The sequence below is a fragment of the Chiloscyllium plagiosum genome, unplaced genomic scaffold (genome assembly GCF_037043375.1).
Source record: "Chiloscyllium plagiosum isolate Xiang-an unplaced genomic scaffold, Cpla_swu_hap1 HiC_scaffold_20, whole genome shotgun sequence".
NCBI lineage: Eukaryota > Metazoa > Chordata > Chondrichthyes > Orectolobiformes > Hemiscylliidae > Chiloscyllium > Chiloscyllium plagiosum.
The window spans coordinates 57234213-57261149 of record NW_028270158.1 but is presented as its reverse complement, the minus strand read 5'-3'; the positions used below and the strand labels follow the sequence as shown (position 1 = coordinate 57261149).

Below are 26937 nucleotides of genomic sequence, written 5' to 3'. Positions count from 1 at the left end.
TCAACATTGTCATCAAGCAGCACCAGCTCAGCAATAACATGCTCAGTGACGCCCAGTTCAGGGCCCGTCAGGGCCACTCTGCTCCAGACCCATTACAGCCTTGGTCCAAACATGGACAAAACAGCTGAATTCCAGAGGTGAGGTGAGGTAAGAGTGACAGTCCGTGAAATCAAGGCCAGATTTCAATGAGTGTGACATCAAGGAGCCCGAGCAAAACTGGAAACAATAGGTATCAGTGGCAAACTCCTCACTGGTTGGCATCAAATCTGGCAGAAATGAGGGTGGTTGTGGTTATTGGAGGTCAGTCTTCCCAATTCCAGGGCATTCCTGCAGGAGTTCCTCAAAGTACTATCCTGGGCAACCCATCTTCAACGTCTTCATCAATGACCTTCCATCCATCATAAGGTCAGGAGTGGGAATATTTGTGAATGATTTGGGGTGTCACAGTGGCTCAGTGGTTAGTACTGCTACCTCACTGCACCAGGCACCCAGGTTTGGGCAACTGTTGGCGTGGTGTTTGCATATTCTCTCCTGCTTCCACATCTTAGAGAATCTATGTTCTATGTTGATTGCACAATGTTCAGCACCATTTGTGACTCCTCAGATACTGAAGCAGCCCATGTTCAAATACAACAAGATCTAGATAATGTCCAGGCTTTGGCTGATAAATGGTGAGTAATATTTGTTCCACACAAATGCTAGGCAATGACCATCCCCATCTCCAATAAGAGAATGGTGTTATAATGAACATCCTGGGGGTTACCACTGAGCAGAAATTCAACTGGACTTACCACATAAGTACGGTGGCTACAAGAGCAGGTCAGAGACCAGGAATACTGCCAGAATTAACTTACCTCCTGACTCCCAAAGCCTGTCCACTGTCCATAACGCACAATTTAGGAGTGTGTTGGAATACTCCCCACTTGTCTGGATGTGTGCAGCTCCAACAACACTCAAGAAGCTTGATTCCATCCTTGAAAAAGCAGTCTGCTTGATTGGCAACACATCCACAATCACCCAGACTCACCACCACTGACAGTCAGTAGCGGTAGCATGCACTGTCTACCAGATGCACTGCAGAAATTCACCAAAGATCCTTACACAGCATCTTCCAAACCCATTGTCAGTTCCATTCCAAAAGATAAGGACAGCAGGTACATTGGAACACTAACACCTGCAAGTTCCTTGCAAGCCACTCACTTGGAAATACATTGCTGTTCCTTCACTGTGGCTGAGTCAAAATCCTGAATTCCCTCCCTCAGGGAATTCCCTCCCTCCAAAAGGCAGCTCACACCACCTTCTCAAGGGCAAATGGGAAGGGGTAATCAATGCTGGTCAGCCAGCAGCACCCACGTCCCACAGGGGGATTTTGTTTTGTTTAAAAACCGTGAAAATCGATATTAACAACCCTCTTGTTTCTGACTAGCGAGAGTTGTCTTGCTGTTCACACCATGTTTGGAGAATGGGACTTTAGTTTCTCTCTGCATTGTAAATTTCCTTTATGCTGACTTTGCCTCATTTTCCCAACAGATTCAGCAATACCAACATCGCTCACGGGTGTCACTGGGTGAGAGGTGAGGGGGAAATTTAGTGACTGTTTGCAATTGACAAATTGTATTTTTGAGAGGAACAGAGTTTTCTTTCCTGCCTTCCAATTGGTTTGAAGGTCATTGCCACCCACTGTAGTTCATTACATAAAAGGGCTTCGACAAGGGAAAGTTCAGATAATCCGAGAGTTTAAAACCACATCGATCAGTGAGAGATTTCCCTTTTGAATCTTTTTGCAGCTTTTCAGTGCAGGAGCTGAGCTCGAATATAAACTGCGGCCCCTCCTGTTGCCAGTTTCGATCCCGGGATGTCGATTGTAAGTATTTTCCCTGTGGATGCCGTCACCCTGGTGTTGCTGGGGGCTCTGACCATTATCCTCCTGCTGTATTTCAACAGCGGCTTGAAAAATCCCGGGGTCATCAACTTCCCCCCGGGACCCCCTTCTCTCCCAGTGATCGGGAACCTGCACATGTTGGATCTGAAGAAGGTGAACAAATCTTTGATGAAGGTAAGAGCGAGTTAGACTCGGACAGTGAATCAGAAGCCTGGTTTGCTCTTTCCCATTTGTGTTCAGTGCTTGGGGATGTGAATTTCTGCTCTGAAGGGGTGATCTCAGTGAGTTATTGTCACCAGTGCAAACCAACCAGAATCCAGCTGATATTACCCCGAAATTGACACCATGTTTGCCAGGTAATGGAGTGTCTTCGTCCCCTGTAACCTGACCACCGACATCAGAGGGAGTGTCTGAGTGTTTAAAGTTACTCGGGGATGAAAAGGCGAATATATTGCAACAAGAAAAAACAGAAGTAAGAAAGAATTTCAATAAAAATTTCGTGTGGGAGGGGGAAACCATATTCTTCCGCCTCTCCAGTGTCCATCAGATGCAGAATTCTCTCAGGTACCAGTCAGCATGACATTTTCCATCCCCAGGAAAGTGGTGTGCAGCCTGGGTGTGTGGCCCATTGAACAGTCTGAAAGGTCACTGGTGTGGTGAATAGGAGATATTAACTGAAGAAACATTCACTGCCTTTAAACCAGTAAATGTCTTCCAGCATTGAAGCCAGACTGCTGGATTGTAACATCCTACATCCTTACCCTTTAAATTTGTGCTCTCTCCCTCACACACTTAGTTCTCCCCTGTTAAACCACAAGGTAATGGATTTATTGGGGATTCAATCTCTAACCTTCCTTTCCATCACAGGGGTGTAAGTAGTTTCTGAAACCAATACCAGGAACACACGGCTGATGTCATCAGAGATTTGGCTTTTGTACTGGCCTATCTCATGATGATTGAGTCTAGCTGTATCATTATACCTTGAGATAGTATAGTGGAGAGAGTGAACAGGATGTTAGTGAGTGTTTTACATTGTATTTGAGTGATGTACTAACAGAGCTGCATAAAGGTAAAGATATGTCGAGGATGTAAGAAATGGATTTGAAGCTGATATCTTTGAAAGTTGTCTGAGGGTGAGCTGGAGCTGAGGTGAATGTCCAGTGTAGATCCTGAGAGCTGGTGAGTGCTGCTGAGTGAGAGATCGATGTTTGGTTCATGGAACAGTCTGAAAGGTCACTGGTGTAATGAACAACAAATGGACGTGTCATGGAAAAACTGGTAATAATTTGTCATGTAAACCTTTTCTTGAAGCTATCTGAGAAATATGGCGAGGTATTTAGCATCAAGCTGGGACCCACAACTGCAGTGGTGCTGACCGGTTATGAAGCAGTGAGGGATGCTCTCGCCAACAATGCAGATGAATTTGGAGAGAGAGCACACATCCCAATATTTGAAGCAGTTTCGAAAGGACACGGTAATTTGCATCTTCACTATTGTAAAACCTATCAGTTAAAATCAGACTGTATTCTGTCCCCGTTTGGATAATGAATATCTTTCAGTGTTTGGCAAAGTTGTTTTTAAAGTATTATGTTTTTAAGAACTTAGAAAGTTAAAACTTAGAAAGACAGTAACTAATTCTGTGTAATTTCTAAAACGTATGCTTATGCTTAATCACACAACGTCCAATAATTATAACCGTTATATGACAATTGGGGATGTTAGCATGGGGATGTTTAGAAACTGCACTCAGCACCCTATTCTCCTTGATTTTCAAAATGCCACTGATAATATATTCAGCAATACACGAGGGTTATACTGGAAGGTTGGGTACATAACTTGTTCTGACACTGTGTGACACTTTAGCTCATCTTTGAAATAGCTCACTTTTTCACCTCGAATTTCTGAATATCTTTGGTTAACAGAAGCTGATTGAACACCAATCTCAAATTAATATTTGACCTAGCATCTACTGAGATTGAAGTTACATGAAGATGGGTAGGAGGAGGCTTGTGTAGAGCACCAATGCTTCTAAAACACTTCTCAAACATGACCACTTTGGCCTGAACTCTCATCTGTTTACATATAAACAAAAGGCCTTTCAAAATCCTTTTCATCTCTGTAATAAACCAGATTGATCTGAGCCTGACATGGTTTATTACCACTCTGAAAAAAATCAAGGTCAGAATCTCCTTGAGCCAAGGAACAGCTTTTAGAAAAAAGAGACTAGCTTTGTGACACCTCCCCCTCCCCGCTTAAAAAATGAACCATCAACACCAAAAGATGGCTTCATTTTAATCCTTCAAAACCCAGTTAGTAGTCTAAACATAGATACACTATACTAACTAGAAACATGCACAACCCCATGCAAATTCAGGCCGTGGTACACCCAACACCGAACGCCCCCATATCTCATTTGAGTTTCGATATCGCATTGGCAATCACATTTTCATGACCTGCCACATGCACAATTGTCAAAATGAATGGCTGCAACAACAAGCTCCATTTAAACAACCTGGCATTTTTGTCCTTAAACTTTTCCACAAATGTTAATGGATTGTGATCAGTGTGTGCGATTGTCTCAGATGCATTGCTGGTAATATAAACACTGAAATATTGTAAGGCCAACACCAAGCTTAAAGATTTTTCTACCGTTGAATATTTCTGTTGATGTACGTTCAAAGTCCTGGAAACATACCCAGTGAGTCTTTCTATCCCTTTATCATCCTCCTGCAGGAGCATCGCCCCGACACCCACATCACTGGCATTGATAGTCACCTTAAGACTTTATGTAATCTGGTGTGGCTAATACTGGGACTGTGGGTAATACAGTTTTTAGGCTGTCAAATGTCTTTTGACAGTCCACTGTCCACTGAAACCTCTTGCCCTTTTTGAACAATACAGTGTGCGGAGCAGCCACACTGCTAAAGTTTGTTGTGGAGAAAATGTAGAGATTCACCAGGAGATGTGGAGAAGTCGGTCTTTTGTTGGCAAACAGAAAACCACAAATTCTTGATTGCCCACGAACCTAAGGGTCCGTGGCTCTTTATATCTTTTTGTTATCATGTTTTGTTAGCTTATCAGCATGCCTAACTGTGTTTGTCAGAGTTATCTCTCTCCAGATATATCATAAACCAGTGATGTTAGTTCCTGTTATCCCTCTACCTCTGCCACTATGGTTTTTTTTCCAACATTCTACTTAATATTATGATATTTTATGACCACCTCTGCCACAATGGTCTTCCGTCCCAGGCCCTAATTAATATCATTCTAATGTCATGATTAGATATTTTACCACCCACCTACCACAATGGTCTTCTCTCATAGGCTGACCCTGCTAACTACTGATTAGATATTTATCGTCATATCCTAAATACTTATTGTCCCGACCTGTCACAAACTGCCATGATGGTATTTAGCAGACAAGGCTGACTTTACTAATTGTTGTTATCCCAGCCCGCCATAGTGACCTTTCAGCCCCAATCTGACTCTGCTAGCAGCAATCCACTATCCTTATCTCATTCTGTCACAGTGGCTCCATCCTGTCACAGTGACCTTTTGACTCGTGTAATATTCCACAGACTGCTTGTAACAGATTACCAGTGGTCTCATTCTTTAACCCTTCCCATGCTTTTCATGCTCTTTATTTTCCATATCCCCCCTTTGAGACCTACTAGTCTCACCTAGAGGAAGAAGCCAATAAGCTCAGACCCTCTGATGTCCAATACAAACAGTTTATGTCCCAACATGGACTGGATAATTTTTGGAGTCTGAGTCTTAAAGGGTTCTTCCTCCATTCCTGGAGTCCCTTGGGCCAAAACCCTGTCCTCCAATAACTAGAACAGGAAAAAAGACCCAAGACCCCTTACACTCTAGGACCGGTGAGTTCATCAGAAGTAGCATCAAGGTTCTCATGTGGACATGTGCTGTGCACCATGGCAGTTGTCAGGTTGTAATAGTAAAGCAGTGAGACTCCGTCGGAGGAGGATACACTTCCGGGGTTAGCTGAAATGACCACAAGCTGCCGTATAGTGACGAGAACTAAGAAAGACTTGATAAAAGGTAAGGCACAACAAAAGACGAAGGCGACAACAAGTAAAACTGCACCTACAATAAGACCAATCTTGACAAACCATTTTCCCCAAGACCCCAATATATTATTCAGCCAATCAAAAGCTTGATGACCAAACTCCACATTGTCTTTTAGCTCCTGTCTCAGATTCTTTAATTTCTCCATTGCTTTAGTAAAAGATCCCCCAGGGCTAGTGTTGTTAGGTATAAAGGTACAGCAATGTTACCCAAACATCACACAAACCCTGCCTTTTTCTGCCAGTATCCATTCTAAGGCCTGTCTGTTTTGCCATGATAGTTTGGTGGTAGCATCCAATTTTTCCCCTAAGGCTACAAGGGCATTGACAGTATAGTTCTCATTGAGGGCCTTAAACTCATTAGACATACATCTCTGCTGTCCTATGCTATCAATCCGAACCATTGGATTAGGGAGATACCATCACTTAGTTCAGTGTAGAGCTGACTGACTAGCATCAAGCTGTACATGTAGCAATATAACAACCTTGTGTAGCAGCATTACATGGGCACAGCTGCCACTCCAGTCAGCAGGCAGCATTGGATGCAACCCTCCTTTCTTACCACATAGCCAAGGCAAAAACTTTCGGTAAAATCCACTCAACCCCAGGAACCATAGTATCAATTTTTTGTCGACAGTTGGGAAATTCCCCATTTACTTTTGTTTTTGCGTCTGATGGAGTAATTTTTCCATGTCCAATAACATGGCCCTGGAAGATGACTTGGGCTTTGGCAAATTCACTTTTAGCTAAGTTAACCACCAAGTCTGTCTTCCGAAGTTGATCGGACAAGTCCGATAAATGCTGTAAATGTTCCTTCCATGAGTGACTAAAAATCACCAAATCGTTAATATACACCACACTGTTGGGTAATCTGGCAATGACCTTATTAGACAGTCTCTGAAATGTGGCTGGAGCATTTTTCATACCAAATGGCATGACTTTGAATGGATATAGTCCATTTCGCATTACGAAAGCCAAAATCGCCTTTGCCCTCTCTGACAGAGGTACTTGCCAGTAGCCTCTGAGCAACTCCAACTTCGAAGTGTAAGTTGCTGGTCCCACTTTTTTGAAACAGCCCTCCAACTGTGGAATTGGATATGCATCAGTCTTTGTAACGGCGTTGACTTTGCAATAGTCCACACATAACCATTAGGTCTCATCTGGCTTTGGAACCAAGACTATGGGTGAGCTCCAGTCACTGTAACTCACTTTGTTTATGCCATCTTGGAGCATGCACTCCTCCTGGATCTGTGCCAGTGTTACAGGGTTATGCCTATAAGGATGTTGCTTAACCGGAACAGCATCTCCTATATCTACATCATGCACAATTAGGTTAGTACTACCCAATTAATTTTTACATATCTCTCCATGTGATAGTAATAACTCTTTCAGGTGATTTTGATTTTCTTGTGGAAAGTAACTTAATAACTTATCCCAATTTTTGACAACTTCCTCATTGTCTAATTTGATTTGAGGAATGTACAATTCAGAATCCTCTGAACTTGGTTCTTCCTTCTGTGCTGTAATCATTTACACCTTCTCCTCTTGCTTTCCTTCCCTATCAAAATTCCTTTTTGAGCATATTCACATGACACACTCTGTGAGATTTCTTCCAGTCTGGAGTCCTTATCAAGTAGTTCACCTCACTCAATTTCTTCTCAATTTGATAAGGTCCACTTAACCTTACTTTTACAGGCTGACCTGTTACCTGGAAGTAACACCAATACTTTATCCGCAATTGCAAAATTGCAAATTTGTGATATCTTATACACTTCCTGTTTCACTGTATGCTGTGATACTGTTAAAGGCTGTCTAGCCAACTCTCCAGCTCTATTTAACCGTTCCCTAAAATTTGACACATGGTCCAAATAGGTAGTCTCTGAATTCTGACTTATTAATTTCTCCTTGATCAATTTCAAATGTCCTCTTACTTCATGCCCAAAAATTAATTCAAATGGACTGAATTTGGTCGATTTATTCGGTGCATTTGTGATCACAAAACATACAAGTGGAATTCCCTTATCCCAATCACCTGGATAATCCTGATCATAAGCCCCCAACATGGCCTTCAGTGTTTGATGCCTTCTCTCTAGTGCTCCCTGTGATTCCAGATAGTACGCAGTAGATTTGAATTGTTTTATTCCCAAGTTACCCATAAACTCGAATAGTTTGCATGTCTAGTTGGATCCTTGATGTGACTGGATCTCTACTGGTAGTCTATATCTAGTTTTTAAAAAAATTAAGTAATAATTCTACAATCCGTTTAGCTGTGATGATGCAAAATGGGATTGCCTCTTGAAATCCAGTCGACACATCCATTATTGTTAGTAAACACTTATGCCCCCTTTTTGTTTGAGGTAGGGGACCTACGCAATCAATCAAGACTCTTGTGAAAGGTTCCTTAAACACTGGAATGGGTACTAAAGGTGCAGGTCTAATTACTGGCTGTGGATTTCCGATTAGCTGACATATATGACATGTCTGGCAAAATACAACTATATATTTGCGTAGTCCAGGCCACTAAAATGTCTTTGTATTTTAGCCTGTGCTTTCCTCACCGCTAAATGACCTCCAAGTGGTCGCTCATGCACCACTCGCAGCATCTCCTTTCTACACCCTACCAGCAAAACAATTTGATGAATCTCTGTCCATTTCTCATCTGCTTGAATGTGTGATGGTCTCCATTTCCTCATTAAGTCATCATTTGTTAAGTAATAACACACAGGAATGTATTCACTTTCTCTCTCAGTAAATGCCTTTCGCTCTAACTATTTTAACTCCTCATCTTTCTGCTGTAATTCAATCAGCTTAGTAGAGCTAAAGATACTGGCATATTTACCTATTTGCTCCTTCTCTGTTCCATTTATCTGATCAAAGAAAGTTTCAGATAACACTATGTCAGCTTCCTTATCGGTGCCTTTTGATCTCTCCTGCTTCAGCTTATGCCTCAGTGATCTTGTGATCACACAATCAGGGAAAATTCCTGGATAAACATTCTCCATGTCTTCAGTTGCCTGTATCTCCAGAACAGGCAACATGCTTACCGGTGAATCAGCTATATCATTTGCAAGGACAAATTGTATTCCTGGAGTTGAGAGTTTGTCCACTATTCCTACCACAAATTCTCCACTCTTCTCTGGACTCTCTAGCCTCACTTTAAATAACTGAGAATTTTTTTCTTACCATGACTTCACGTTACCAGTACCTTTTTTGGCAATAGACCCTCAGGAGTACATATCGCCTCATCCTTCAGCATTACAGACTGAATAATATTGTAACCTCCTTACCTACTACTCCTGGCCTACGTGAATACACTTTACCCTTGCATGCTTATGCTTTAAGCAGATCTGGAATTTACTTCTTAATCAACTTCTGATCATCTTGTACACTCTGAGGCAGTTGTCTAAGCTGCCTTGTGCTTTTTGTTACTAGCCCAACAAAACTTCCAGGCTTGTCTGGTTTTCCTACATCTGGCTTTCTCCTAGCCCACCAGCACTGATTTTATGTCGGCAAAAGTGAGGACTGCAGATGCTGGAAACCAGAGTTTAGATCAGAGTGGTGCTGGAAAAGCACAGCAGGTCAGGCAGCATCCAAGGAGCAGGAAAATCGGAGTTTCTGGTAAAAACCCTTTATCAGGAGTGCCTGCAGAGTGGAGAGAGTGAGGAAGAGGAGGATCTAAACACTGATTTCATGTGGCCCACTTTACTACAATGAAAACACCAGATCTTTTTAATTTCTTTGTCCCTCTCAAGAGTCTCTTTTTTAACTCTGTGGTACATTATCCTAATGATCTTCACTGAGATCCACCTTTTCCTTTCCACATGAGGATTTCTCTTTGCCCCAGTTTCTATCCCTCATTGACTGAAATTGATTCTTGAAGCCAAACCGGGTTTTATGGACCAGCTCATAATCATCAGCCACTTCAGCTGCTAACCTTGCTGTTTTAACTTTCTGCTCTTCCACGTGAGTTTGGACTACTTCGGGCAGTGAATTTTTGAATTCCTCCAAAATAATTACCTCTCTAAGGGCATCATAGGTTTGCTTGATTTTTAAAGCTCTTATCCATCTATTGAAATGACTGTTTGACCCTTTCAAACTCAATATAGGTTTGACCAGGGTCCCTCCTTAGAGCCCTGAAACATTGTCTATAGGCTTCTGGTACAAGCTCACGTGCACGTAAAATGGCTTTTTTCACCTTTGCACACTATGCAGATAACTCCTCTGAGAGGGATGCAAATACCTCACTAGCCCTACCTACAAATTTCGTTTGGATCTACAAAACCCACATTGCCACTGGCCACTGCATTTGTTAAGCCACCTTTTCAAATGAGATGAAAAAGGCTTCCGCATCCTTCTCGTCAAATTCAGCCAATGCTTGAACATACTTAAACAAACAGTTTCTCACTAGGCTTTTGATTATCAGGGGCTTGCTCATCCTCACTAAGCCTACCCTCAGCCTTTATCTCCAGCCTTTTAAGCTGACTTTCCTTTTTAAGCGTTCGTCTTTGAAGTTCAAAAGCTCGCTGTTTTCTCTATCTCCTCTGGTGCTCTCTCTTTTTCCCTCTCTTCTGCTTTTAATTGTAAGTCAAACTGTTTCATTTCTGCTGCCCTTTCCTTATCTCTTGCCTCTGACTCTAGCTGCTTCATTTGCAATTGAATTCTTGCCATCTCTACAGATTCTGATGGTTTCTCCAGCGGGTTTAAATGCTGAGCTGCTGCTGTAATTATCTCTCTTTTCCTCACACAAGCAGGCAGTTCCAACTACAGTTTACCTGCTAAATCTTGCAACTTGGTCTTATTCACTTTTTGCAAAACTTCCAAAGTCAGCGCATCTACATCCAGAAATCTTTTGGCGTCTGAAAGATCCATTACTAACCCAAGCATTGTCTACCCAACAAAACCAACACTCGAATTAAAGACACTAACACCGAACATTCGCTGTTTAAAATCCCGCAAAGAGCCCCCAACCTGTTGTGGAAAAGGCCAGATGACTCAAAATATTCTTAAACAGGCAGCCCCAGACCATAACTTTGCAGTTTGTTTTGGAAGTGTACAGTGAAAATTACCCGGAGTAAGATAGCTCGATAGCTACTAGATTTTAAAACAGACAAAATTTTATTCACACAATTAAAATGAAACACAAAGAACAGAATAAAAAATGCTTACAGAATGCAATCTATCCAAACTAGATTTAAAGATGCTATTCCGAATATGCACAACAGTCCCAATAAGCAAACTCCCTTTATAACCCAGTATAAATGGAACACATGCTTACAGGTTGAAGTTGAAGGACAGAAAGAGAGAGAGAGTTCCTACACAACTCCCTGTTGAACTTCTCACCAGGTCAGACTGAACTAAACTGCTCAGCTCAGAAAGCTGACCACTCCTTTTTCTTTATACAGGTCGCTTCTAAAGCCTGACCACTTTGGCCTGAAGTCTCATTTGTTTACAAATAAACAAAAGGCCTCTCAAAATCCTTTTCATCTCTATGAAACCAGACTGATCGGAGCCCGGCCTGGTTTATTGCACCTCTGAAAAAAATCAAGGACAGAGTCTCCTTGAGCCACTGAACAGCTATAGAAAAAAGAGACTAGCTTTGTGACAGTTTTTTTGACTGTTTAAATAAAAAAGCTTTTAAAGATGTATGAGCACATAATGGTGCTGTGAAATGAAACATTCTCATGTTCGACCATCAATTCATCAATCCTGTGTTGAGTGTAACACAGCTTGAAGTTGTGGAGGGAGCCCATTGCATTGCCATACAATCTACACTCAGTGATGTCATAATCATTTTTGTCTCTGAGTCAGATAATGTGGGCTAAAGTTTCATTCCAGACTTGAACATATAATCCAGGTTAATACTCGCAGGTAGTGTAGGAATGCTATATTGTCAGAGGTACGCTTCTTGGAATTCTTCCCATCTTCTCTCTCCAGTGGGAGTAAAGTGTCTCATGGTATTACTTAAAGTACAGTAGAATACTTTTTTTCCTGATGTCCTAGCTATTATTATGGTAAGTTATGAGGAAAGATTATACAAATTACGCCTGTTTACTCTTAAAGGGTGATCTGATTGAAGTCTTTGAGATATTAATAGGAAAATTATAAACAAGAAAAGAAACTGGGAAAGAAACGGGGTATAAACAGGAAAAACAGTAGGTACAGATAAACTGTTTCCATTGGTTGGGGATTCTAGAACGAGGGGCAGCAGAGTCTGAGAAGCAGGGCCAGACCAAGCAGGCAAAATGGTAGGAAGCACTTGTACACCAAGAGGATTGCAGTTGTTGGGACTCTCTTCCACAAACGACAGTGGATGCTGGATCAGTTGTTAATTTTAAATCTGAGGTTGCTGATTTGTTAAGCAATGGAGTTTGGTCACAGGTCACTGTTTTAAAAAATTCTCAAGGTCAGGTTCGTAGGAGAGTAGTCTGACACAGAACAAACGACCAAGAGGCGAGTCTGCTAGAATATGAGCATTTTATTCCCCGCAGCGTTGCCACAACCAGGTCGCATACTTACAACGGGTCTGGCTTATACTCACTCTACATGTTACCGGAACTGGGAGCCGTCAGTTCTCGTAGAGCGGTTGCCAACAACCCACGCTCGGCGGTTAAACGTAACCCCAGAGCAGACTCCCGGGTCTGGCTTATACTCACTCTACATGTTACCGGAACTGGGAGCCGTCAGTTCTCGTAGAGCGGTTGCCAACAACCCACGCTCGGCGGTTAAACGTAACCCCGGAGCAGACTCCCGGGTCTGGCTTATACTCACTCTACATGTTACCGGAACTGGGAGCCGTCAGTTCTCGTAGAGCGGTTGCCAACAACCCACGCTCGGCGGTTAAACGTAACCCCGGAGCAGACTCACCGAACTGGAGACTTTTCCAGCTGATATACTCTTTTCCAGATATAAACATTCATGTGAACAGCAGAGCAAGGCTAAAAAACACATTCCATTCTGGTTACATACAGATAAGAAGATTCACACGGGGAGGTGTGTAATAAGATTCACACGGGACTAAGCAACACCTCCATTCCGGTTAGATTCACACATGTATTGGGACATAATTTTTAACCGTTTCACCACATTCCACTGCTTGGCCCAATACATGTGTTACATTATGCTTAATTCAGTTCAATTCGTTTCAGTTAATTTCAGTTCAGTCAATTCAGTGTAGTTCAATTCAGCTCAGTTCAGGTCTGTTCAGTTCAATTCAATTGTGTTCAATTCAGTTCCGTCCATTTCAATTCAATTTAGCTCAGTTCCATTTTGTTCCGTTCAATTTGATTCACTTCAGTTCAATTCAGTTCAGTTCCACTCAGTTCAGTTCAGTTCAATCCCATTCAATTCTGTTAACTCCGCTTCAGCTTTTTGGACATGCCCACATCCTCCGCTGTACCCCAGGCAAGGGGTTCTTCGGCAGGACTGGGATCCTCTCAAGGGTGGACAGCAGCGACCCTGGGGTTCCTCCGGTCGCCCCCCACCATTTCTCAAACAAACTGCCACGTCATGCCACGGTCCATGCCATCCCGGGACGGTCGGGACCTCCACAGTTTGTTCTTCTGGTTTCTTAGTCTTTTTCCAAAACATTGTTCTGTATCAAAATCTCTCCTCAATTGCGATTGACCCTGCTCGCAGCGCCAAAATGTTTTAAAAAATTCTCAAGGTCAGGTTCGTAGGAGAGTAGTCTGACACAGAACAAACGACCAAGAGGCGAGTCTGCTAGAATATGAGCATTTTATTCCCCGCAGCGTCGCCACAACCAGGTCTCATACTTACAACGGGTCTGGCTTATACTCACTCTACATGTTACCGGAACTGGGAGCCGTCAGTTCTCGTAGAGCGGTTGCCAACAACCCACGCTCGGCGGTTAAACGTAACCCCGGAGCAGACTCCCGGGTCTGGCTTATACTCACTCTACATGTTACCGGAACTGGGAGCCGTCAGTTCTCGTAGAGCGGTTGCCAACAACCCACGCTCGGCGGTTAAACGTAACCCCGGAGCAGACTCACCGAACTGGAGACTTTTCCAGCTGATATACTCTTTTCCAGATATAAACATTCATGTGAACAGCAGAGCAAGGCTAAAAAACACATTCCATTCTGGTTACATACAGATAAGAAGATTCACACGGGGAGGTGTGTAATAAGATTCACACGGGACTAAGCAACACCTCCATTCCGGTTAGATTCACACATGTATTGGGACATAATTTTTAACCGTTTCACCACAGTCACCCAGGATCTCATTGAATCGTGACATAGCCTTGAGGGGTCTCCTCTTCCTATGTTCCTATTCGTCCCTTCATCAATATCTCTAAAATAAATAGTTAGTGGAAGCTCATTGTGTGTAACTTGGTTAGTGCATTTACTATATTCTAACAGTGAGTACACCTGAAAAGTAACTCAGTGACTGAAACATTTGGGATGCCTGGATGTTATCTCTAGAAGAGTTCTGTATAGAAATATTTACGACAAAAATGCAAACCTTTCTCACTTCACTGTGTACTAGTTCTCTCATTAGTCAGGCCCTTGATTCTATGAGGAAAGTTGTCAGTTTAAGTGAGGATTACAAGAGTGATGATAGTGTTTGCTTCTTTCTGATGGATTTAAGGTATTACTTTTGGTCACGGGGAGTCATGGAAGCAAATGCGAAGATTTGCCCTCACCACATTACGAGATTTTGGAATGGGAAAGAAAACCATTGAAGACAAAATAATTGAGGAGTCAGATTTTCTGGTAAAAATGATTGAGGCTTATAAAGGTGAGTTTGTGTAAGGTTACCAAACAGAATTACCATTGTTTCTTTTCCCTGTATGTATTATTTATGAATGCCAATGTACATTAAAGAATCACAGAAATCTATATCACAGAAAGGGACCATTCAGGCCACTGTTTCTGCTAGCTCTATGTAAGAGCAATCCAAAACTAATTGCAATTATTGTGGTATGCTCCCCCTACTCCAAGTGTAGACATATAAATCACATCTGATGGAATAAAACAGCTAGTTCATAGATTTCAAGTTCATCCATCTCTCAATTTGTGAACTGTTCTGCAATTCCCTAGCTCAATTTGGATGTTGAAGGTTTCTTAAAATTCTGGTGAGTGTCAGCTATCTCCTATCCATCTTCATTCTATAACCAAGGGAACAAGCTTCAGGATGTTACCTGAAGATTAATGCAATTGTGATTTCTTGTAAAGTGAAATATCACCATAGAAATTGGTATCCCATCACCAATTCACCTTTTATTTAATGTTGTGGTTCTGTTCGCCGAGCTGGGAATTTGTGTTGCAGACGTTTCGTCCCCTGTCTAGGTGACATCCTCAGTGCTTGGGAGCCTCCTGTGAAGCGCTTCTGTGATCTTTCCTCCGGCATTTGTAGTGATTTGTACCTGCTGCTTCCGGTTGTCAGTTCCAGCTGTCCGTTGCAGTGGTCGGTATATTGGGTCCAGGTCGATGTGCTTATTGATTGAATCTGTGGATGAGTGCCATGCCTCTAGGAAGTCCCTGGCTGTTCTCTGTTTGGCTTGTCCTATAATAGTCGTGTTGTCCCAGTCGAACTCATGTTGCTTGTCATCTGAGTATGTGGCTACTAAGGATAGCTGATCATGTCGTTTCGTGGATTGTTGGTGTTCATGGATGCGGACCGTTAGCTGTCTTCCTGTTTGTCCTATGTAGCATTTTGTACAGTCCTTGCATGGGATTTTGTACACTACATTGGTTTTGCTCATGCTGGGTATCGGGTCCTTCGTCCTGGTGAGTTGTTGTCTGAGAGTGGCTGTTGGTTTGTGTGCTGTTAGACAGGGGATGAAACGTCTGCAACACAAATTCCCAGCTCGGCGAACAGAACCACAACGACGAGCACCCGAGCTACAAATCTTCTCCCAAACTTTGAACCTTTTATTTAAACTTGCATAGTACTTGACTGTTGTCCAGCTTCCTCACAGCCAGCTCCCAGAACGGATAGAGTCTCTGACACGCCTGTTTATTTCTTTCATCTTTTTGACAATTTCACACCACCAGGAAGAAAAGAAACACCCGAGTGGCCAGTGACAAGCAGTGCCCTTCTCAAAAGGCAATGCTGCATGATCAAACAGTGAAGGGAGGGCAGGGATAAAATCAAAATAGAATTGGAGGGGGAAATAATACACTCCTCTCCTGCAGTGTCACTCTTGTTTATTTATTTTTCTTTTTTTCATATTATCCACACACTACCGCCTAACTGCGGTAGTGCTTATTTATTCCCCCGCACCCATGGTGTGTGTGTGCAGGTGTGAGACACGGTGAAAGACACAAGGTGCACGAATCTTTATTCACTTTCCACCACCAGGGAGAAAAGAAACATCCAAGTGGTCAGTGACAAGCAGTGCCCTTGACATCAAAGGGCTATGCTGTGTGATCAAACAGTGAATGGGAGGGCAAGGATTAAATAAAAATAGAATTGGATGGGATTCCACAGCACACTCCTGTTTACATCTGCCAACCAGGACTCCCTGATTGGACCTAGTTAACAGCCCAGTCAGGGAGCTCCTATTCTGAGGTCCACCTGGCTAACCTCATTACAATCACTACATAAAGCTTCAATACTCGATTGGTTGTCATGTTTAAAATTTCTTTTGCAGGCCAACCGTTTAATCCAACTATCCAACTGAACTCTGCTGTGGCCAATATAATTTGTTCTATAGTTTTTGGTGACAGATTTGATTATGATGATGAAAAGTTTGTCAGTTTAGTAAAGAGAGTGAATGAGAACATTCAACTTGTCGGTTCACCTGTGGTCCACGTAAGTTTCATCTTTCATTTGAATTACATTCCAGAGGAGATCATTTGCAACTTGCAGTAAATGGAAGGGGTCTGTACGTGGAGCCTCATTAAATTTGTGGTGCAATATAATTGGCCATTAATTGCCCAGTTAAGGCCTCAACTGGCGTGAAGATAGGCAGGCTGTACTAGGCCTACCCCTCCTACACATAACAGGGTGGGCGGGTTTGGGGATGGGCAGGTGTGTGCCAGTGTCATCCACAAAGGTTTACAGCCTCCTGTGACTCTAAACCTGCTCATGAAACTATACCCATCAACTCCACTTTGAATAGATTCAATATATGCTGGTCTGGGGAGTCAATTCCAACAGTTAATGACACTTTGAGAGAACAAATCCATCCCCATCTCTGTGTTTTTCAAACAGTGTCTTACTTTCAAATGTATAGTCTCAGTATTAAATACTTTGACAAGTGAAAATATCCTCTCAACTACCCATCAAGCTACCTCAAATTCTTGAGTCTCTGGAAGTGACCTCTTGTTTATTGAAACTGAAACAGAGGCCTGTCCAACATAGAATGTGATCATTTGGACCAGTGATCCTTCTCCAATATCTTTGAAAGAATTATGCAAATGGTCCAAGACCCTTTCTCATTCCCATAACTCGGCAAACTGATTTTTTTGAAATATTTATCCAATTCCCTTTTGAAAGTTATTGAATTTGTTTACACAACTGTTACAGGCATTGTATGATGATAATTATAGCAAAAAGCTATAATTACTCAATGTTCACAAACCACTGTATTTATCGAAGATTCATAATGTTTAAAAGATTTATCTATCACTTATTTTGAAATTGCGATTACTTCGATGTGAGCAAGTAATTGGTTCATTTCAATATCTACCTTGATAACATGGTCTTATTTTGATTCTGTAGCTGTACAATGCATTTCCACTCCTGAGATTCCTTCCAGGAAGACACAATAAAGTGTTTACCAATACAGAACAGACTATGAATTTCCTCAAAGGCTTCTTCAAAGAAAATCGTCAGAAACTAGATGACAATGACCTGAGGAGTTTTATCGATGTGTTCATGATCAGACAACAGAAGGTAAACACCCCTTTGTTTTTCAGAGTTTCGCCGCCTTCCCAAAGTTATGTATTTCAGGAAAAAAAAGTCAACTTGGTTCAGTTCATCATTGGCCTGATGGTGTACAGGGGCGGAGTACAAGGACGGTGTACGGAGGCGGTGTACTGGGATGGTGTACAGGGGAGGTGTACAGGGGCGGAGTACAGTGATGGTGAACATGGGCGGAGTACAGGGGCGGTGTATAGGGACGGTGTATGGCGGTGTATGGGCTGAATAGCACTCCTTTTTTTGCAAATGTATATGATTCTCGGTAAAGGGTTCTTTTTAGAAAGAGAATTGGCATTTACACTATGTCTTTCATCACCCCAGGATGGCCCAAAGCATGTTACAGCTGATGAAGCAGTTTGGAAATGTCGTCACCTTCTGATGTAGATTTGCCCAAGATCAATAAATCTGGTCAGAACCTCATGGCTGTTTGTGAGAGTTTGCCCTGCTAAAATTGCTCATACACTTCCTACATTATACTAATGGCTGCACTACAAAAAGCACTTGTTATTGACTTTAAGGTGCTTTGGGGCATGTTAAAGTCTTGAAAAGCACAGTGGAATAGATATCTTTGTGATACATTGACCTGAGAGGAGATAGCACCTCAGAATAACATCTTATCTGAAAGACTGCACCTCTGACAGTTTGGCCTCCCTCAGTACTATGCTGGAGTAAACATACAGAAGCCTTGTTTTCCTGGCCCCTATTTTGAGCTGCAATACCCAATAATCAATGTGTCAGATTAAGTATGCATCATAGGACTTACAGTACAGGTCTCAATTCAATTCTGAGCTATTGCATTGTTAATCTTGCTTTCAGGAATCAGTGAACCATAATTCATACTTTCATGAAGACAACTTACTGACCTCGACGAATAACCTGTTTGCTGCAGGGATGGAGACCACCTCAACCACACTTCGTTGGGGAATGCTTCTGATGATGAAATATCCAGAGATTCAGAGTAAGGAGCACTCTGATTAATTCCACTCTGGAGCTGACCTTGTTGGATGGTTTTCAGTGTCTCCTATTCTCTGTTTATTGTGATTTGAGATTTTGATGTTGTTCAACAATATCATGGCAGTATTTCCAATGACTTTAAAATGTGCTCGGATTGCAGAAAAGGTTCATGAGGAAATTATCAGAGTTATTGGATCAGAACGACATCCAAGAGTTGAAGATCGGAAAGATTTGCCGTACACTGATGCAGTGATCCATGAAATCCAGAGGTTTGGGGACATCGTACCACTGGGCATAACACATGAAACAACAGTGGATGTAAACTTCAGAGGACACTTCATTCCAAAGGTAACCTCAGGAAAGGCTGGCTGCATTCAGGGCCTGATAGACAGACAATAGGAAGGAAGAAAGGGAACATTGAAAACTGGTGCACTGTGCACCATGAGTACCTGAATGATTCAAGCTCATCAACTTACACGCACCATGTTATTTAGAATAATTTGGCAATGTCTGACTGCATTTGGGTATTTTATTAAAGTTGCAATATGTGCAGGTAGTGGAGGAAAAGAGGAGGAGTGGAGAACTATATTGAAAAGATATGGCCTGAGTACAAAATTTGCTATTTGCACAGCTCCTCTTAATGTAGTAAAGTAACCCAAGAATATCTACTGGAGAGTTATTGAAGAATAATTGACACCAAAAGCCATAAAACTATATATATATAGATATGCAGCCAAAAGCTTAGTCAAAAGGCAGGTTTTAAGGAACTTGTTAAAGGAGGAGAAAGAAATAGGGGATTCCAGAGTTTAAGACCCAGACCACTGCAGCACAGCCACCAAACCTGGAGCAATTCAAATCAGGATGCTCAGGGGACGACAATTAGAATGTAAATGCTCTTTCTAAATTTCAAATACATTTATCAATGAGCAACTGTACAATTATTTTCAACAGTGCCTTTGTATTTTAATAATAAAAACATAATCCAGAAATGATATTTTAATATTTGTAGGGAACCCATGTAATCCCATTGCTGTCCTCTGTGCTGTACGATAAAACCCAATGGGAGAAACCAAATGAGTTCAACCCATCTCACTTTCTGAATGCTGAGGGCAAGTTTGTGAAGAGAGATGCCTTCATGCCTTTCTCTGCAGGTAACATCTCTTATTAATTTTTGAATGATATGTGAGTGAAATAATCCGTCCCTGGCTGGGGAGAATAAGATCTAGGAGATGCATCATTGAGGGAATTTTAGTTCTTTTAGGGTGGCACAATAGCTCAGTGGTTAGCACTGCTGTCTCCCAGTGCCAGTGACCCTCCCTGTGTGTGTGTGTGTGTGTGTGTTTCCTCTATGTGCTTGGTTTCCATCCACAGTCCAAAGCTGTGCAGGTTAGGTCGATTGGTCATGCTAAATTGCCCATAGTGTCCAGGGATGTGCAGGTTAGATGGGTTAGCCATGGGAAATGCAGAATTACAAGGATAGTGGTAAGGGGATGAGTAGGGTGGGATGCTCTTCAGAGCTGTGGACTTGATGGGCTGAATGGCCTGCTCCCACACACTGTAGTGATTCTAGGATTCTGTTTTGGAGAGAAAGACATTGCTGAGTGTGCTACTGTCCAAACAGAGTCCGATGCAATATCTGTGCACATAGTTTTTAACTGGAGGATTGAGTCGCAATCAGGAATGGGAATCTGGGGTAATGTGTCTTTTTCCTAAGACTGCAAAAACTTATTTGTCTCCATAAAGGTGAGATTAATTGCTGGCACACCAGAAATGAACACGTTTTCTTGATTAGGGCGATTTAAAGTGCCTGTCATCATTATTCTAGAATTATGATCACTGTTGAAATGTTGGGAATCTCTGCGGCCAATACACAATGGCAGACATGACTGCAATTTAACATGTCCACTGGAAACTAGCCCCTATGACAATGCAGCTCTTGTTTAGTACCACAGTGAGAGCACCAGCCTCAAATTTGTGGCTCAGGTTCTGGTGTGGCACTTCAACTTCCAGCCTTCAAGATGAAAGTGCTACTCATACAACACAGAATGTTACAGCGCAGTACAGGCTCTTTGGCCTTCAATGTTGTGCTGACCCGATACCAATCTAACCTACATCATTCCATTATTATCCACATGTATGTCTAATGCCCATTTAAATGTTCTTAACGTCGGCGAGTCTACTATTGTTGCAGGCAGACTGTTCTACGCCCCTACTACACTGAGTAAAGAAACTACCCCTAATATCTGTCGTAAATCTACCACCTCTCAATTTAAAGCTGTGTCCCCTTGTGTTAGCCTTCACCATCTGAGGAAAAAGGCTCTCACTGTCCACCTTATCTAAACCTGTGATTATCTTATATGTCTTGATAAGTCACCTCTCAACCTTCTTCTCTCCAATGAAAACAGCCTCAGATCCCCTAGCCTTTTCTCGTAAGACCTCCCTGAAGATTCCAGGATTTCTGAAGAAGGGCTCATGCCCGAAATGTCGATTCTCCTGCTCCTTGGATGCTGCCTGACCTGCTGTGCTTTTCCAGCAACACATTTTCAGCTCTACCTTTCACAAAACTGTGTTTAGTATTCCTAACCAAATTATTCCTTTCCAGATGATTATAAATCATATCTCTTACAACTTTTTTCCAATACCTTACCCACAACTGAAGTAAGGCTCACTGGCCTATAATTACCAGGGTTGGCCTGACTCCCTTTTTTAAACAAGGGAACAAAGTTTCCTATCCTCCTGTCTTCTAGCACTATTCCTTAGACAATGATGACCTACAGATCGAAGGCAAAGTCTCTGCAATCTCCTCCATGGCTTCCCAGAAAATCTGAGGATAAATTCCATCCATCCCAGGGATCTTATCTATTTCCAGATCTTCCAAAATTGCTAAAACCTCCTCTTTGTCAACCTCAATCCCATCTAATCCTGGAGCCTGGATCTCTCTATTCTCACTATCATTGCCAATTTCCAATGTGAATACTGATGAAAAGTATTCATAAGTGCTTCCCCAATGTCTTCAGATTCCACACACAACATTCCACTACTTTCTTGATTGGCTCTAATCTTACTCTAGTCATTCTTTTATTCCTAATATACGTATAGAAGGTCTTATACAGTTAGGTCTTGATCCTAACTGCCAACAACTTTTCATGTTCCCTCCTCGCTCTTCTTAGCACTCTCTTTAGATCTTTCCAGGCTAACTTATAACACTCCAGCCACCTAAGTGAGCCTTCATGCCTCATCCTCACATAAACCTTCCTCTTCCTCTTGACAAGAGCTTTTACTTCTTTAGTAAACCATGGCTCCTTCTCTCAACAACTACATCCCTGCCTGATAGGTACATACTTATCAAGGACCTGCAGTATCTGTTCCTTCAATGCGCTCCACATTTCAACTGTGTCCAGCCCCTGCAGTTTCCTTCCCCATCCTAAATCTTGCCTAATCGTATCATAATTGCCTTTCCTCCAGTATGTACCTATCCCTGCCCATTGCTATTGTAAACATCACCGAATAATGGTCACTATTGCCAAAGTGCTCACCTACCTCCAAATCTAACACCTGGCTGAGTTCATTCCTCAGAACCAAATTCAATGTTGCATTGCCTCTTGTTGACCTGTCTACATACTGTATCAGAAGGCCCTGCTGCACTCATTAAACAAAAACTGACCCATCTAAACTACTTGAACCATAGTATTACCAGTCAATATTGGGGAAGTTAAAGTCCCCCAAAACAACTACCCTGTTACTCTCGCTCCTATCGGGAATCATCTTTGCTATCCTTTCCTCTACATCCTGGTACAATTTGGAGGCCTACAGAAAACTCCCACCAGTGTGACCTCTCCTTTCCTGTTTCTAACCTCAGCCCAAACTACCTCAGTGGATGAGTCCTCAAGTGTTCTTTCAGCTGCTGTAATACTACCCTTGATGTACAATGCCACACCACCCCTTCTTTTACCATCATCTCTGTTCTTACTGAAACATCTAAATCCTGGAATCTATACCCTCCATTCCTGTCCCTCCTCTAGCCATGTCTCTGAAATGGCCACAACATTGAAATCCCAGGTACCAACCCATGCTGCAAGTTCACCCACCCTATTCCTGATGCTCCTGGCATTGAAGTACACACATTTCAAATCAACGTCCTGGCTGCCAGTGTCCTCTCATTGTTGATATCTGCTTTGTTCCACAAATCCAGATGACACAGGTTTTCTGTTCAATAGCAGTAACTTTATTATCAGACAGCCGGTGAGAGATTCAAAGCATCACTAAAGTAGCCGAGTGCCTACTTGTAGCGAATCTTCTTCCCGAATCTCTGCCTTACACCCAGAGATAGTATATTTTATAGGAATTGGAGCAAAGATGTATCAGTCACATGGATGATTGACATCATATAATTTAAAGTAGGTAATTATGATTTTACAAAACCTGATGAATGTTGATGTCCTATACTAATGTGTGAATAGACTAAAGAAACTGATTATCATAGCTTCCATGATTATGTGTTAATGGAAAGGAATTAAGGCAGAAAGGTTTTGCCTGCTACAAATGGGGATCTCCCATACCTATGCTAGTATGGAGGTGAGGTAATTGGAGGCTTCACATACCTATGATAATGTGGAGCGGAAGTGAATGGGGATTCACATACCTATGCTAATATGGGGTCGAAGTAACACAATGGGAGAGGGAGACAGTTTTTTTTATTTCAAAAATATACTTTATTCATAAAATTATTTTGACGCCAGGGCTATTGGTCCGTCTGGAAAGGACAAAGGTCTTGCTTAGGCTTACCTGGATGTAATGGGGGAAATTCGCATGTGTGAATTGAAAGAGTACAGGCTATCAGTTGCTGTTGCAGTAAGTTTTTTGTTTGGTAGTAGGATTTGTAACCCTAAAGTCCCCAATGTGCCCTGGAAGAGAAGTAAAGCATGGAACTGACCCCTCTGTGACATTTAACTTCCTCATCATGACCTTGTAAACCTATCCCAAACCACACTACCCTCAACCTCCTGTGTACAGGAACTACAATTCAGGTTCCCACAACCCTGTTACATTAGTTTAAACCCCCCTGAAGAGCATTAGCAAATTCCTCCCAATCCAGGATATTGGTACCCCTCTGATTCAGGTGAAGACCATCCTGTTTGTAGAGGTCCCATCATCTCCAGAAAGAGCTCCAATTATCCAAGAATCCAAAACCCTCCCTCCTGCACCATCCCTGCAGCCACATGTTCAGCTCCACTTTCTCCCTGTTCCTTGCTTCAGTAGTACGTGGCATGGGTGACAATCCAGAGATAAAAACTGTTCTAGTTCTAAGCATCCAACCAAGCTCCCTGACTTTCTGCCTTAGGTCCCCATCTTTCTTCTTGCCTGTGTTGTTGGTGCCTATGTGGACCACAACTTGTGGCTGCTCCCTCTCCCCTCAAGGATCCCAAAAACATGATCAGAGACATCACAAACCCTAGCACTTGGGAGGCAAAACACCAACAGTGAGTCTCGCTTGTTCCCACAAAACCTCCTATCTGTCCCCCAAACTATAGAAGCCCCAGAGACTAAAGCTCTGCTCCTCTTTCCCCCTTCCCTTCTGAGCAGCAGGGACAGACTCTGTGCCAGAGACCTGTGCCCCATTGCTTATCCCTAGTAGGTAGTTCCCACCCCAACTCCCACCCAACGGTAAGCAAAACAATACACTTGTTGTTGAGGGAACCACCACAGGGGATCCCTACACTGCCTGCCAGTTCCCTTTCCTATCCCTGATGGATAGCCACCTTCTTCATGTGGCTGTGGAGTAACTACCTCCCTGCAACTCCTCTCAATAACCTCCTTGGACTGCTGAATGATCCGAAGTTCATCCAGCTCCAGTTCCCTAACACGGTCCTCGAGGAGCTGGAATTGGGTGCACTTCCCACAAATGAAGTCAGCAGGGACACTGGAGGTGACCCTTACCTGCCACATACTGCAGGAGGAACATTCAATTTCCCTAACCGCCATTCCCACTATTCTAATTTCTCAAATAGACCACTGAAAAAATGAAACACAAAAGAAAACAAATACCACCTTACCGACCGATGTACAGAACTATTTTTTTTGGATAGAGGAGGAGGATGGGTGGGAGACACTACCAAGTAGTGTTTCGGGTAAAGCAACTGCCCAAATGTGTAACCTTGTGAGCAGCCTCCTGCTCGACGCTCCTGCAATTCCTGGTGCTGGAACAACAAGCTACAGTCAGCAACGTATCTCATCGATGAATTTCACAATCCTGAAAACATTGGCATCTAAGTGATTAAGAGATATTGTTCCAAAAAGGCAGCATAAAACAGCAAGATCCTGTTTGTTATAAAAAAAATTGTGAACACCATTGTGTGATGAAGAGCTGCTTTGACACTTCTGTTTCTGCAAATGTGTTTTTGCAGGTCGAAGGATGTGTGCTGGTGAGACCCTGGCTAAAATGGAGCTGTTCCTCTTCTTTACTACTCTGATCCAAAAATTTAAGTTTCATGTCCCACCGAATGTCAGTGAACTGGAACTCGAGTCTGGAGTGGGTTTTACTGCGTTCCCAAAGTACCAAACTGTGTGCGCTGTGCGTCGCTGATGTAGCCACCTCATTCATGATTTAATGTGATTTTCGTTTGCACAAACATTTAATCATCTGAATAAAAGCGTTCCCTTGTTTCTTCACACAGTGCCTGTCAAATTGGGCTGAGTCATCATCATTATATTTACTTTTATGATGTGACATTCACTGTACAAGCTAGCTCTGTCACAAAACACAAAGGAGTTAGAAGGATCAGTGACTTCCTGTTCCTTTTCTCAGGGGGTGATAAATGGGGTCTAACTTGATGTGTTTGTTGATAGCACCACCCCCTGAGATAAGAAACAGGAAGCGACATCACCACAGGAAATAACATCACCACAGGAAATGACACCATCAACCCAAAGAAACCCAAACATATAAATATAAAGTAGGAATTTTTCAGTATTGTTTCGCCAAAGGCCCACTGAAGATGTTACCTAGTGGGGTAATGAAACATCTGGAAATGAACCTTCCAGCTCAGTGAACAAACCAACATTCTAAACCCCAACTTGAGCTACAAATCTTCTCAAAACTCGCTAATGCCTATTTGTTTAATGTATAATGGTGAACAGACATTTGTACAGTCAATAACTTACCCTGTAAGTAAACATGAAGGTTATCAACTCTAGACATATTTGTGGAGATTTAATTATTTGACCTCTAGCCTCTGCGTGCCCTAACCTCCAGCGCTGCCTATGTCACTTCCATCAGTTGACCATCCTGTGTCCGGGCCAACCAATTATTGAACAGCCTCTTTCTTGCAAAGTTTGATCATTCTTTACTGTCAGCCTTTTATTCTCCCATTATCTTTTCTTTACATAAATACTAACTTCTCAAAAAACATCACAGCGAGTTTTGAAATGGCTTATAGCTCAGGTAAGAGGGGCAAGGTATTAACACAGAGAGAGGTAGGTGCCTGGAACATACTGCTGGGGGTAGTCCTGAAGGCAGATACAATAGGAGTGTTTAAAAGGTTTATAGATAAGCACATGAATAAATATATCCCTCTAGGGTTATGGACCATTGGCAGCAGAAGGGATTAGTTTAACTTGGTGTCATATACGATACAACACTGTGGGCTGAAGAGTGTGTTCCATGCTGTACTGTTCTATTTTCTACAATTATATATATTTTAGTCTGCTTTTCAGTTTTGTCTTTGGGACACATTTAAATCATAATAATAATGTATGGAAGGAGGCTTATTGTGTTTATTGCTGACTCTTTGATGCAGCTATCCATACTCTTTCCACGATTAGCCCGGGGAATTTATCCCAATTGGATATTTATACTTTTGGAGGTTCTGACTAAGGCAGCAAAATCCAACTCTTAATAACTCGCTGTGTAATTTTTTTCTCAGAAATCCTTGGACATTTTGTTAATTAAATTGATGATCCTGATGCCATTGGAAGCAAATGTTCTTTATCTGTTATTAAATATTTCATGATTTTGTAAACTATCAAATCTTTTCCATGCAAAATAACTTTGTTGTCCCAAAATATGGTTCATTAATTGATGAACTGTTGTTGCTGTGCTCTTAATAAATTAGATGTTGCAATGTT

The 26937-nt window shown here is 42.2% G+C and overlaps 1 protein-coding gene across 1 annotated transcript; it reads left to right on the top strand.

Annotated features, from left to right (window-relative positions):
• The first annotated feature begins 1724 nt into the window (after positions 1-1724).
• LOC122560424 (cytochrome P450 2K4-like) lies at positions 1725-26937 on the top strand. Its single transcript, XM_087997983.1, has 9 exons — positions 1725-2056; positions 3194-3356; positions 14578-14727; positions 16586-16746; positions 17659-17832; positions 18676-18817; positions 18974-19161; positions 19823-19964; positions 25218-26937. Exons 1-9 carry the CDS (start codon positions 1856-1858, stop codon positions 25394-25396), a joined length of 1500 nt encoding a protein of 499 aa, XP_087854109.1. The 5' UTR covers positions 1725-1855; the 3' UTR covers positions 25397-26937.

Bases quoted from the DNA above. Each gene is read 5' to 3' on its own strand.
- LOC122560424 (XM_087997983.1), top strand. From the start codon at position 1,856: ATGTCGATTGTAAGTATTTTCCCTGTGGATGCCGTCACCCTGGTGTTG. The intron at 17,833-18,675 runs GTAAACACCCCT...TCTTGCTTTCAG, and splicing joins TCATGATCAGACAACAGAAG to GAATCAGTGAACCATAATTC. The intron at 19,162-19,822 runs GTAACCTCAGGA...TAATATTTGTAG, and splicing joins GAGGACACTTCATTCCAAAG to GGAACCCATGTAATCCCATT.